The 14,898-nt window shown below is 39.7% G+C and overlaps 2 protein-coding genes across 5 annotated transcripts in view; both read left to right on the top strand.

The window, feature by feature from the left end:
• The window catches only part of rcor3 (REST corepressor 3), a 63,646-nt gene extending 61,347 nt beyond the window's left edge, over positions 1-2,299 (top strand). For all 3 annotated transcript variants that reach the window (XM_048600912.1, XM_048600913.1, XM_048600910.1), the window contains one exon: positions 260-2,299. In XM_048600912.1, the coding sequence (XP_048456869.1) occupies positions 260-577 (318 nt within the window). In that variant the 3' untranslated portion in view covers positions 578-2,299. The remainder of the gene's footprint in view (positions 1-259) is intronic.
• Positions 2,300-8,697: 6,398 nt separating this feature from the next.
• LOC109920924 (TNF receptor-associated factor 5-like) overlaps positions 8,698-14,898 on the top strand; it is a 62,106-nt gene continuing 55,905 nt past the window's right edge. Inside the window, exon 1 of one of the 2 annotated variants that reach the window (XM_048600650.1) lies at positions 8,698-8,717. The gene's annotated coding sequence lies outside the window, so the exon portion shown is untranslated. Of the gene's footprint in view, positions 8,718-8,936; positions 9,426-14,898 lie in introns of those variants that run through there. The other variant, XM_048600648.1, reaches the window with a different exon arrangement.

Below are 14,898 nucleotides of genomic sequence, written 5' to 3'. Positions count from 1 at the left end.
TAATTTGAAATTAGAGATTTCTAGGAAACAATGGAAAACAAAACTGTGGACCCCGAGGACAATTGTTATTTAAGGATTGGTGTAATTATTATGAATATGTAATATTAGTTTCTTAATATAATTACATCTCAACATTTATGTGGTATATATTAATGGCATATTTCCAAATTGGAGGCACAAGTTATTCTAATTTAAATGTCTAAAGGCTACTTGTTTTCCTGTGAGTTACGGCTAGTTCTTCTCCTTATTTCTTTTACAGGTTCAACCTCCTCCAGCTTCTGGCCCAGCACCTCCAACTCCAGTTACTGTAGCTGTTACATGCGTTGCTACTTTAAACCAACCTCCACCGTTACTTCGACCAGTGCTTCCTGCAGCTCCTGCTCTTCATCGTCAGCCACCTCCACTCCAGCAACAGACTCGTTTTTTACAGCCAAGACCAACTCTTAACCAACCTCCACCTCCACTAATTCGCCCGAGTAACCCTATTCCACCCCGCTTGAATCCTAGGCCAGTACTTCAGCAGCCTCCATCGCTGATTGGAATTCAGTCAGAATCACAGCCTTCATCTTTACATTGACTTAATTTTTCTTTGTTTAATGACGTATCTAAAACAGAAAAGTTTGCTTGTGTGGCTTTGTTTAATTAAAGATGCTTCACATGGCCCAAAATTCACCAACTAAGATGAATGTTTAACACTAGCTAATTGTATCCTGATATACTGCATCTCTGCAAGTTCTTTATTTTGGGTGAATTGAAATCCTGACAACACAACATTTTAAATTGATGACTTGTTGTATGTCCACATGTCTTTTTTGTAAAGAAAATGAAAGTCAATAAGATTGACATCTGAGGAACTTAAGAAAAATGTTTTTAGCACAGTTATTTTTGCAAGCTAGTGCATCACAATCCTTGTTTTATTACCCTGTACTAATTTATTATATTTCAAAATAGAGTATTCAGTAAATAAAGATTAAAACATCAGGAAACATTTAAGATTGTATTGTATGAAATACAGTCTTTTGAAATTGTATTTTTTATGGTTAAAACTTTTTGGATTTGACAGCATTAACTCCTGGTTGTACAAGTCAAAAACCTGATCCCGAGGAAGTGCACTTAATTTAGTTCCAAAATAAACCTTTTTGAAACACCAGTAGGACAGAAAATTAAACTTAATTTATTAGATATTTTCAATTTATTGCATATAATTTGAATTTTGTAAAATATAACATTGCTGAAAGTGAGATAGTTGCTGCATTTTATTGGTTTTCATACCAAAGAGGTGCACTTGGTCTAGGATAACTCCAGATAATCTTCCTGTTGATTAAAATGTCAATAAAGTTAAATACCTGATCTCAGCTAATCAAAACCTGTCATTACTCCTACCTTTTTAAACATGTATTTATAAAATGATTAATAGTTACTAAAATGTGGCAATTGCTGCATTTTAGTAGCAAACATATTTTAAATTCATGATGTTACATTTCTTTTAAACTGAGGTGATTATCTCCTAAGGTACAAGTAGTGAGTCCTGTTCACTAAGGGTACATTCATCGTGTTATCAAATCAATGTTATTAAGATTATTGAGAATAATGGCCAGGAATAGGTCCTAGAACAGTTATTCCCAAGCCAGGAGATCATGGGTCTGAGTTGTAATGGTATCCATAACTGGATACTACTATACACCTTTGAGTATGAACTTTTAGTTTTCAGTCTAGCCAGTAGATTGAATAGTGGAATACGATAGAATACTTACTGTGAGGGGAAAGTGGCCAGGCTCACCCAGGCACAATTGCCTTACTTTAGAAATGTGCCTCCAGTTGGCTGTTGGCAGAAGGCCATTAACCATGATCATGTATTAGAAGACAGTCCGCAGAATCATTCTCTCCCAGCAAAAAGCACATGCAAATTGTGCCATGTAGGGAAATAGTGGGAGTTGGTGTGGGAACTTTTCAAATAGTAAATTTTTATTAAAAATGGCTTGAGACTGTATTGATATGCATTAATTCTTTTTCAGTGTAAGATGTTTAAAAATACTAAAATGAAATTATACTGTAATTTGTAGAAGATAGCACAAAGAAGAACCTATAAAACCTCAAAGTAGTTTACTGTATATAATGTCATGAATTTTGTCTTATTTTAGTTTTAGTTTGTAGGATGTGTAACAACTGTGCATGTACAGTCAGAGCTTCCTTATTTATCTGTTAAGTCAGACATTCTGCATGTACTTTAAGCAGTATTTTTAGTGTGAGAAATTGTGTGCTTGCTCCTTTTGCTGTATTAAACTTCTATCTGGAAATACATTTTTTGTATTTTATAAAGTTTTGTTTAATAGGTTGAAGTTAACACATAGTTATAATTAGACTTTACTACTTTATATTGGGACCCCTTGTTCTCCGCAAACAGTTAATTCTATAGCTGAAAATTTACAACTGAATATTGCACAGCAAAATGTTTTCTAGTTTCTGTAGTTTTGCTCAAGTCTGTGTAATTTTGTTCTTGGAGTGACAAACCTTTTTGCAAGAAAGACAGAAACTAAGCTTCCAAAATAGGGACAGGAGTAAGACATTGGACCCACATTGCAATCAACACGGCTGTGGTTGATTCTCTGTCTCAACCCTGCTCTCTTCTTGTGCACCTTGACACTTCTAGTATTTAGAAATCTTACCTGTTTCTCACATATATTCAGTGACTTGGCCTCCACAGTCACATGCTGTAGAGAAATCCACAGATTCACCACGCTTTGAAAAAATTTCTCCTCGTCCCAGTCCAACATAGCCCTTCGTATATTCTGAGACCATGACCCATTATTCTGAACCCCCTGAGCAGTGGAAACATGCATCAAAATTTTATGTTTCAATGAGATCCCCTCTCATTCATCTAAACTGTAATTAATACAATACATCGGAAAAATCTTGCCTCATAAGACAAACCTGCCATCTTAGATTTGAGAAAGTTTCCCCATTTGGACATTGTCATTCACACTGATCCTGATTTGTGTGAATGAGGAGACATATTGATTTAGGTTTGGCAGTTTGTTGTTTTCTGATGATTTAGGCTGATTTATGTCTTTATAAAGTTCAGACACTTTCTGATAATTGGAAAGATGCCTGGGTGTAACTTGTAAATTGGATGCAAACATTTAAAAGATTGCAAGATTTTGGATATGAGTTACATATTCAATGACAAGGTGCTCTCCACTTTTTAAAAGTTTATGTTCATAGTCAACCGATTGAAACAAATTTCTACTCGCAGTCCCCAGCGCTCAAATCTAAGTGCTTTCCCAATGACAGATTAATCTGTTTCTTAGCCTGCATCTATATGGTAAAATAATTATAATATTAAAAATTGGAAAGCTTTTACATTTGGAGGCTGTCAGTCACACTATATCTGAATTTGCATGAATGAGAGAGACTATTGTACTGTTTTGGATTTGACATTTTATTGTTTTCTGATTTTCAGGCTGATTTATGCCCAAGTAAAGTTCAGGCGAATTCTGAGATTAGAAGATATTTGGGTGTAACTTGGTATCTACAAATTGGCTGTAATTTTCAATATAATTTGAATTACACCGAAGGAAACGCCAGGTATGGATTGCATTAACAAAAAGAAATCAAAGTTGAGTTCCACAGATGTCAGGGTATGTATAAAATCCAAGAAAACATAAGAATAGCAAGGATGAGACCACACTAAAACAAAGGTAGAAATGTTCATAAAGAATTTTTAAGAAAGCAGAAGCTTAACATGTTGGTAATGTATAAATTGACAATCTGCATTTGTTAAATAAGTGGTGATTATGAGACAGATGCATCACTGCAATCCAGATTGAGGAAAATATGTAGTCAAATTTGCCAGAAATGCCTTTCATGTCAGGCAGATTGAGATTACTGAAATGCTTCTGTAATTGCATCAAGGAACAGGCACAATCTTGCTGCTCTACACCCCACTACCTGCAATCATTGTCAATGATAACTAGAGGTTTCTTCTGCTCATTTCTGGAGAATGTATGCGCTTCCTGCTCCTGACTACCTGCAGTAGTAATTTCGGTCATGCATCATTGAACATAGTTGCTATCCTTGTTTGACAAGCTTTAATTTTCATTGATACATTGTCCCTTGAATACAACTGAGATTGCTTCATGTGGAAGTACATCACACTTACTATGAATCTTGGCAATGTAAAACCTAGGAGTTAAAATTGTTTCAAGTTAGGAACAAAAACATTAGTTGCTGCAAAAGCTCAGCAGGTCTGGCAGCATCTGTGAAGAAAAATCAGAGTTAATGTTTCGGGTCAGGTGACCCTTCTACAGAAATGATGGTATTGGAATGGAAATCCCATTGGAGAGAGGATGTTTCTCTCCGACAGGATTTCTATTCCAATACCATCAGTTCTGAGGAAGGGTCACTGGACGCAAAATTTTAATTAACTCTGATTTTTCTTCACAGCTGCTGCCAGACCTGTTGAGCTTTTCCAGCAACTTCTGTTTTTGTTCCTGATTTACAGTATCTGCAGTTCTTCTGGTTTTTGTTTCAATTTAGTTCTGATTGTCTATTGGAACTCATTGAATTGACTTCTGGGCTTCACCAACACAGTTCTCCCCCACACTGAATGTGAGTCACACATACTGGCGTTTTGAGCTTAATTAGAACATGGCCAAGACTAACCAGAATAAAAATGGAAGAGAAAATTAAAGCAATGGGACACAGGCAACATATCAATGTCTTTTTTTAAAAGAAACTCCAGAAGATTCTGTGTTCCTATTTGTTTTTGAAGTACATTTTTTTTCATGCTAAGAGGAATAAAAGTAAGCTACCTCAATGAGCTTGCCTTGAATGACATACTAGTCTCATTATACACTTTGGTAAATGGAAAAATTATAGTTGGCAACATGAAACAGATTCATGTAGAATACATTGACTTTATTCGGGGAAATTAATAGGCAGATTCAAGAATATTGGCCTTGCTAAGGGCAGTGGAACAACCAATAGAGGAAAAAGAAACTGAAATGTTGCAGGAGGAACATTCTCGGTTGTTTCCTGACTGGGTTGTAACTAGATCTCAGACCCGTAGCATTAGACTGGAACAAAATGATTTGGAAATTCCATTATCAGATATAATATTCAAAAATGTAACTCGAAAAGGTGAAAGTAAAAAGAATGAGGCTGATATGTTAAGCTGGCCTTCTTTAATAGTAATGCAACAAACAGATTCTGAACTGAAAGAGATATACCAACAACCTACTGAGAAATTGAATCAGAAACAATATCTGAATACTATTATGTGAAAAACAAATTATTAATGAGGAAATAGAGACATCTCAAATATCAGCCAATGAAGAATGGGAAGGTGATAGCTGCACGCGAGTATTGTAACAAATTCTTACAAATTCCAATGGCTATTAGGAAAATGTGTAGTCAAATTTGCCAGAAATGCCGTTCATGTCAGGCAGAGGAGAAACACCAACCACCAATTAAGTCAGCACCTTTAATTCTGATGCCAACTTTGAAAAACTGTTTAGCAGGATCTTAATAGATTGTGTAGGATTCCTACTAAAGTCAGGAAAAGGAATTAGTATCTTTTAACGATTATGGATATTTCCTTTAGGGAAAAAAAACTGCAAAAATTCTAGTGGAAAAGTAGAAAACCAATTTTTTTTTCCATATATGGATTACCCAAAGAAATACAACCTTATCAAGATTCAAATTTTAATTTGCAAATATTCAAAAAACAATAGTTAGTTTGGGAATAAAACAATCTATATCTACTGCTTATCACCCACAATTTCAAGGTGCTTTGGAAAGATGGCATGATTAGAGTTTATTGTCAAGAATGTCCTGATGATTGAGATTTAAAAAATTATTTTCCATTAGGGATGTTCCTAATATGTCCACAGGATTTAGTCATTTTGAAATAATATATGGACAGGTAGTGAGAGGACCACTTAAATTAATTAAAGACAAATTGATAAATCCAAGTTCAGAGACTTCAGTTCTAGCCAATGCTTCAAATTTCAGAGAAAAACTGACCAAAACATGTGAGTTGACTAAAAAGCATTTGAAAAGTGTGGAAAATACACTGAAAATTAAAGGAGATTAAAAGGCTACAGCTCAAAATTTTGATGATGGCAACAAAGTATTAGTGTTGTTATCTGTCTCTGTGGAATCATTCAAAACAAGGTACATTGGACCTTATCAAATCAAAAATAAGCTCAATGATATGAATATGTAGTGAGTATTCCTGAACAGGAGAAACAATCTGCAAGTGTGTCATGTTAATAAATTTAACAGGATTATCTTAGCGAAGATAGCCAGGGAAACTATAATTTCAGTAGCGAAAGAAGTAGCAAGAGAAATAGAAATATCAAAACATTTGGAGAATGAATCAGAAATTGAAAATTCAAACATTGGCCCTCCAGCAATAGGTTGGATACAAACGTGTTTAAAAGGTTAACATGCATCATTTTTATCTTCCAGAAAACTATCAAAGTGACTTTTAAAGGAAATTACAGAATCATCAATAAATTTTGTGGGATTAAGCCAAGAAAAATGGTATTGGCTGTTCACGAGGTTAATGTGGGAGGCATTACCTTTGAAACAACGTCCTTACAGATGCAATTCAGAAGAATGACTCAAGGAAAGGAAGAGGTTAGGTTACTTATGAACAATGACATTATTGAATTGAGTCATAGCAGTTGGAGTTTATTTAATGTGATGATTCCGAAACTGGACAGGTCACAAAAATCATTATTGATTCCTGCAAAATCAAAGTGATAACAAAAGCAGATTTATATCCTACTCCAAGAACAAGAAAATGTATTGTTATGCATTTTGGCAGGAAGCATAGAAAAGCTGAATATTATTTAAATGGAGAGAAGCTACAGAAAGCTGCAACACAGAAATACGTAGAGGTCTGCATGCATGAATTATAAAAGGCCAGCATCCAAGCTCATTGAGTACAGTAATAGGAACCCCGCTTATACCTTTGCCCTTTATTTCAAATGGAATGGAGTGTGAGTATAGGGAAGTCTTGCTAAAACTACACTTATGATGGTATGACTCCAACCAGAGAAGAACTTGCTCCTGTTACCCTTGATTCCAGTTTTGCTAAGGTTGCTTGATGCCACACTTGATCAAATGCAGCCTTGGTTTCAAGGGCTGTCACTCTCACCTCAACTCTGGAATTCAGCTTTTTTGTACATGTTTGGACCAAGGCTGTCATGACATCAGGAGCTGAGTGGCCCTGGCGGAAACCAAACTGGGTGTCAATGAGCAGCTTATTGTTGAGCAGGTACTGCTTGATAGCACTATTGATGACACCTTCATCACTTTACTAATGATTGACAGTAGACTGAAGGGGCGTTAATTGGCTGGGTTGGATTTGTCCTGCTTTTTATGTACAGCACATACTTGGGCAATTTTCCACATTGTTGGGTAGACGCCAGTGTTGTAACTGTGCTGGAACAGCTTGGCTAGGGCAGCAGCAGGTTCTGGAGCACAAGTCTTCAGTACTATCACTGGAATATTGTCAAGACCCGTAGTCTTTGCATTATCCAGTGTTTCCAACTGTTTTTTTAATATCACGTGGAGTGAATCGAATTGGCTGAAGACTACTAACTGTAATACTGGTAACCACTGGGGGAGGCTGACATGGATTATTCAGTTGGCACTTCTGACTGGAGTTTCCTGCAAAAGCTTCAGCCTTATCTTTTCCACTGATGTGCTAGGCTCTTCCATCATTGAGGATGGGGATATTTGTGGAGCCTCCTCCTCCAGTGAGTTGTTTACTGTCCACCACCATTCATGACTGGATGCGGCAGGACTGCAGAGCTTAGATGTGATGTGTTGGTTGTGGGATCGCTCAGCTCTGTCTATCACTTGCTGTTTATGCTGTTTGGCATGCAAGTAGTTTGGTGGCTTCACCAGGTTGATACCTCATCTTCAGGCATGCCTGGTGCTGCTCTGCTCTCCATTGAATGAGGGTTGATCCCCTGGCTTGATGGTAGTGGTTGAGTAGGAGATATGCCTGACCATGAGGTTACAGATTGTGCTGCAGTACAATTCTGCTGCTGTTGATGGCCCACAGCACCTCATGGATGCCCAGTCTTGAGTTGCTAGATCTGTTGGAAGTCTGTCCCATTTAGCGTGGTGATAGTGCCACACAACATGATGGAGGGTATTCTCAATGCGAAGGAGGGTCTTGGTCTCCACAAGAACTTGTGGAAGTCGCTGTCACTGATACTGTCATGGATAGATGCATTTGCAGCTAGCAGATCGGTAAGGATGAGGTTAAGTATGTTTTTCCCTTTTGTTGGTTCCCTCACTACCTGCCGCAGGACCAGTCTAGCAGCAATGTCCTTTAGGACTTGACCAGCTGGATCAGTAGTACTGCTGCTGAGCCACTCTTGGTGGTGGACATTGAAATCGCCCACTAGAGTACATTTTGTGTCCTTGCCATCTTCAGTGCTTCCTCCAAGTTCAAAATGAAAGAGTACCGATTCATCAGCTGAGGGAGGGCAGTACGTGGTGATCAGCAGGAGGTTTCCTCACTCATGTTTAACCTGAAGCCGTGAGACTTCATGGGGTCGGAGTCAATGTTTAGGGCTCCCAGGGGAACTCCTTCCTGATGTATACCAGTGTGCTGCCACTCCTGCTGGTTCTGACCTGGTGGTGAGACAGAACATATCCAAGGCTGGTGATGTTGGTGTCTGGGACATTGTAAGGTATGATTCTGTAAGTATGACTATGTCAGGCCGTTGCTTGACTAGTCTGTGAGACAGCTCGCCCAATCTAACCCCCAGATGTTAGTGAGGGGGACTTTGCAGGGTTGATAAGGCTGTTTCTGCCGTAGTCTTTTCTGATGTCTGGGTTGCTGCCAGGTGATCCGTCCTGTTGATCTCAGACATCGTGCGGCGTCTTTTCCAGCTGAAGTGAGGTTCGGAGGGTGGCAACCAAATGGACCACAGTGTACTTAACGTCATTCTGTGATTCTGTATCTCCACATTTTAAATCCCAGATCCAAGCGAGAGTAATTGTGATCTCTCATCAATACTGGAGGTGGAGAATCTCCATTGACATGGGAATGGGATTACAGCGACAAATTTAGATTATGAATGTGGTGAGCTCATCACGCCGATAGTTGACAGTAAATGCAAGTGGAGGTGAAAGCAAAAAAAAGACGTGTGTTGGCGGGGTGATTGAGTTGTGGTGATTATGAATGGTTAAAACTCAAATGGCCGAGAGTGGAAAGGGCTAACTCGAAATCCAGAGGCTGGCTGTACGTGGATGACTGCTGTCGCGTTTCCCTTTACAGTCGGTTTCGATTTTACATGTTGCCACTTCCTGAAAGCGCCTGGCTGATGGTGCACTGTGAGCGGAGAGCGCTGCACCGACTGTAATGCGAAGGTTTCCCCCGAGACCAGCTCCGGGAGGTAAGGCGGCTTTGACCGTGATTTATATGGCCCCTTGCTTGAGCGCTGGCGACCTGTCAGAAATCGCAAGAGTGACCTCAAATTCACCGACTGACTTGCAGGGATAAATATGTGCTGGTTGCTTCGAAAGTTTTTGCTTTAAACGCACGGTTGTAATCACTAACCCGTTATATCGAAATTCAGGCGTTTTCCTATCTGAGGGCGAAAAGGAGGGAGTTCCTGTCGCCTTTAAAATGGCGCTGAAGTGTACGATCCTAACATTGTTTGTCTTCTCTTGTTCATTCCCAACATTAAGTGGTGGTTACAGACTGGTTTATTATTATTGTTATGAGGCCGGGCAGCTGAACCTGCACCCTCCCGGGGAACAGCAGCTAATCCTGACCCAAAGCACTGCACTGTAAACGTTGACAGGAGGAAACAGCAAAATGTGGAAATCTCTAGGTCCTGTGATTTTCTCGTGTGAGAGAATCTTGTTATTTCTCGATTACTTCCTACAGTTTCCTCAGTAGATTTAACTTTATATTACCTGATGGCATCAGTCAAGGGTACGTTGTGTCTCTGAATATTCCTGCAACGTACATCTAGAAATTACTGCTGGTGATGTCAGTGGATAAAAGCTCACCACATTTGCAGGGCATTCATTCCTTTTATTATCTATTAATACGGTCATGGATTAAAATAGTAGGGCACTTCTTCATTTTCTATTAATACAGGCCGTGGATTACCTGGTTTAATATAGAGGACGCAGGAATACCATACGAACGCATAAATACTTCTGCCAATGGTAACTACTGAGTTCTGGCGGAAAAACAGATTAGTCGGCGCATTTAACCAGCGAGGAGCTGGTACGATTTATCACCCCTGTGTTGGAGTCTCTTACCCCCAACCATACCTTCGCCAAGTTTAATTCAAAAAGTTTTGAAATCTGGAAACAAACACCAGAAAATTTCTTAGGAGTTGGAGGTTCAGCTGTTACATGTTTTAAAACAATGATTCATAACCACCATTACAATCTTTGATGTTATAATCAAATTTGCAATTGAAGACTTTAATTAAGCACTCATTGCATATTGCACTCGGGGCATTGATATTTGACACATTAGCAATTGCAAAATTATCAGAATAACCTAATTACCAGAATATTTAAAAATAATTTCCCTCTAATGGCACAATGGTAATGTCCTAACCTCTATACCCAGAAAACCAGGTTTTAGTCCCACCTGCTCCAGAGGTGTGTAATAACATCTCTGAACAGGTTGATTAGAAAAATGTGTTAAATAAAAAAATTCCAGTTGATCAGGATTTTTTAAGTCCTGCTAAAATTAAAAGCTACTAGTACAGAACCTATTAAGTCACTGTCAAATAAGAAAAAATGTTTCCATTATAATCCTTCAATACAAGATTATTATGAAGCAAAATAAAATTTACTTTACAAAACTTGCTTCACTATAATCCAGATTTATTAAAACATTTCATGTATTGATCACACTTTCTATGCACAGCGTTTACTTAAAAATTATACAATTTATACTCACAAAACAGTGTAAAATATTTTATAATGCCATAACCCTATCTCGTCATGCCAATGTTTGTAATGGAAACATTGGCCTAGAAAGTGTTTACATCCCAGTTCAGACGTGAGTTCAATGATGCCAATGATGCTGACAGCACACGGATGCATGCACTGGGTCTCCTTGCATCATCAAGCTGTGAGAGTCTGTCAAGAGAACCAGTGGCACCCCAAGAGCTAAATGCACTGATCCTGATGAAGAGAGGTATATAGCAGACCTTTAGTAAGTCTGGATATGAGGGAATGCAGCTGAAAGGGAAGTCAAGTATTGCCAGCAGCATCCCACAGTAAAAATGCAGATCCAGAAGAATCCCTGTTCCTCCTGGTTCCCTATTCAGATGAGTAAAAATGTTGCTAGCGGATTCTTAAGTACTGTTGGTTTGGACTGAGTTAATTGTCAGTGTGAAGGTTTCGATGCAGTCAGTCACAAACTAAAGCAGTCTTGCTATACTCATCTACTCCATTTGCAGAAGTGTTAATGGGCTCCAATTGTTTTATTTGCAAAACTAAACTTTATTCATAAATTATCTGTGAGTACATGACAAAACAGTTCCAGTTAGACATAACAGAACAATGAAAAGTAATATTTCTCGGTTGAGCATTTTGCACTCTTGGATGCCTCAAACCAAATGCAAAACTGAAATTCACTAAATGTAGACCAGAAGCTATGCTCATTTCAATATAAGCCACGAGGTGTTCAACATGTTATTAGCCCTTCGGTGCATTATGGCAGACAGGCCTTGGATGGTGACTTTTCCCTACAGTGCTTCAGCAGTGGCCTCCCCAAACTTCAATACGTCACTCAGTCCTGTACCTTAGAATGTGTCAGTCAGTAAAACTGAGTTGAGAACAACTGTTTGCACTGGAAGACAAACAAGTTTCAGGCAGACCACAGAGCATCTTTCACCAAGTTGATGGTCCTCCAGGCACAGTTGATGTTTGTCTTGGTATGTGTCCCAGAACAGAGCCCATAGAGCACAGAATCCTGTCCTACAGATCTCCTCGGTATGAACCTTGACAAAAACCACTGCATCTCACTCCAGAGATTCTTTGCAAAGGCACGTTCCAGAATACGATGTGTGCCAGTCTATTCACCATTGCAGCTGTTTCGAAGGCACAAGAGAGTCCAGGCTTACATGAAAGATCTAACAGGTAGTGCCCTTCTCACCACCAGCCAAGCTACGTACTGGTGCTTGTTGGAAAATTCTGCCAATGAGGCATTCTGCCGAATGACTTTGATGGTTATGCTCAAACAACTATCCAACAGATCAACCATCTTCTTTCCCTGTGATGAAGTTATGTACTGACTGCTGCCTATGGATGTGTGGGTCAAAAATGTTTGCCGGTACACATTTTTCCATGAGGGATAGCTGATGCAATGTGGGAAACTACTTTGAGTGTTCCATCCTTCACAATACCAAGGACAAATAGAACCTCAGCATATAGTGACACGAGGTGATTACATACTGAACGTCTAGGTACAGTTTGATGCAGTCACACACAAATGTGACCGTCAGGGTGAGGCTGACATTGGCTACGTTCTTTCACACTCTATGCAAAGAACTTGACATGGTGACTTTGCCCACCCGAACCATCTTTGGCTTCCAGAGGAAGTGGAAGATGGCTTGGGTGACTGCTGTGGTGCAGGCTCGGGGAATTGGCCAGACCTGTGCCACATGCATAAACAACAGGAGCAGCTCTCACATGATGATCAGATTTTTATCCACATTGGAAAGGGGTCTGCACTCGCACATGTCCAGTTTCTGCCTCACCTTGGTGATATGCTCCTCCCCATTTTTAGCCTGGCCCTTCCGAATCATATGCTTAGCGCTTTCAGGTAATCTGACATGACGGTGCAGAAGATAACAGATCGGTCATCCAGCTCCTTAAGAATTTGGTCGCACTATTACTCTGATCGGCCTAGGCTCCTGACACCAGACTGAACTGGTTGCTGATGCTAATGAAGTCTGCACACCAACAGTGGATCTGAGCAGAGAGCAGCGATGTATCCATGTACAGGAGGCCTCTGCTGCCTGCGATTGTCACCCATCTCAAGCCTGCCTTCATCCTGATGGACTCAGCGAAAGCCTCTGTGCAACACACAAACAAGGCAAGATAGAGGGCATCCCTGCCTGACTCAAGATCTGATTGGCAAGCTTTCTGATTCCCACCCATTGATTAAGACTGCTACTGTGTTTGTGTAGAGCACTCAGATCCAATTGCAGATTCCCTCCCAAAGTACATCTATCAGATAGGTGTGTAATATTCTGCCAAAGATCTTTTGCTTGCCCGGGCAGACAAGGCAAGTGTCAATGCTGTTCACGTGCGCCTAGGTGACCACAGTAACACAAGGCTTTCAGAGGTAAATCACCAACCTCTGAACAGACCTGACCTTGTTAAGGAATGCTAGACAGAAACTTTTCATCTACATTCAGCAGTCAGATTGGCAACTCCAAATTTCCTGCCAATTGTTATTTCAGGTGTAAGGACTCTTTTTTTTTAATTTGGCAATCTAGATTTGGAGCGAATGTGGTCGATCTGCCATTGGTGACTGTGCATATCATATCAGTTAGGTTGCCCAGGGTCGACCAGGCAGATTGCCTGGTCACAGAGGTCTGCAGCACAGAAAAATGCTCTTTGACCCATCGTCTCCATACTGGTCATAGACTCACAGAGGTCTGCAGCACAGATAAATGGCAGTGAAAGGGATTGGCGGCGGTCTGGTGGCCATGTCGGATGGGGAACAGGAGGAATGGAACCCATGCATACCCCAGGCTCCTGGCTCCAGGTTCCAGCTTGGACGTGGAGGTCGTGGGGTTGGTGGTGGCCGAGCTTCGTAACCAAGCCCCCAGATCCCGTTACAGACACCCAGGAGGCCATTTCAGAGAGTACGGCTAATGTTAAGCAGTGACTGGAGGAGCAGCAGAGGAGTAACAAGAAGAAGAGAGAAAGATGAACTCTACTGCAGTAAAATCTGGCACTTCATTCAGTGTTTCAAGATGGTGCTGGAGCGTGGCAACACTTTGCATATAACACATGAAAAATCACTAAAAATATACGTGACAATAAATCTAAATCTAAATTGTCTATTTCCAAGCTTATGCAGAAAACCTCATGTAAGATCTTTTACCGTTAGATTTGATAATGAATCATTCAAATTCATCTTTTTGTTTTGAAAAAATGCAACTGAAATTCAGACGTCCAAAATAAGTTTTTAACCAAATAAGAAACTCAAAAGCTTACACTTCACAACTACATTATTAAATTTGTGTACAAAATTAAGTTTCATGCATCTTAATGCATCCATGTAACAAGTTTGGAGTACCTGCAGTATTGCAAAGAATTTTGGTCACGTTACTTGAAGAAAGTTGTCATTGTATCGGAGGCCGTTCAGAGGAGGTTCACTAGATTGATTCCAGAGATGAGGGGTTTGTCTTATGAAGAGAGAGTGAGCAGTTTAGGCCTATCCTGTCTGGAGTTTAGAAGAATGAGAGGAGATCTAATTGAGGTACATAAGATACTAAAGGGCACTAAGGAAGTAGACTTAGAAAGTAGGTTTCCTTATGTGGGGCAATCTAGAACAAGAAGTGATAGTTGTAGGGATCGCAGATTTAAAACAGAAATGAAGAGAAATTATTATGAATCTGTGGGATTCACTCGTGTACGGTAGATCCTGGGACATTGAGTAAATTTAAAGACGAGTTAGACAGATTTTTAATTAGTATTGTGGAGTGGGTATGAGAATGGAGTTGAGAAGAGATTGGCTATGACCATATTAAATGGTGGAGCAGGCTTAACGGGCTGAATGGCCTATTCTAGTTCTTACCTTCTTGTGATTCCTGATACCAGATTACAGTTTGCAACCTTCTCCATTTGTTTTACATGACCAAAACCAGATACACA

This window comes from Rhincodon typus, chromosome 9, assembly GCF_021869965.1.
Source record: "Rhincodon typus isolate 14 chromosome 9, sRhiTyp1.1, whole genome shotgun sequence".
Lineage (NCBI taxonomy): Eukaryota > Metazoa > Chordata > Chondrichthyes > Orectolobiformes > Rhincodontidae > Rhincodon > Rhincodon typus.
Note: the sequence above shows the minus strand (reverse complement) of the source record. Positions and strands in the feature narration are given on the sequence as shown.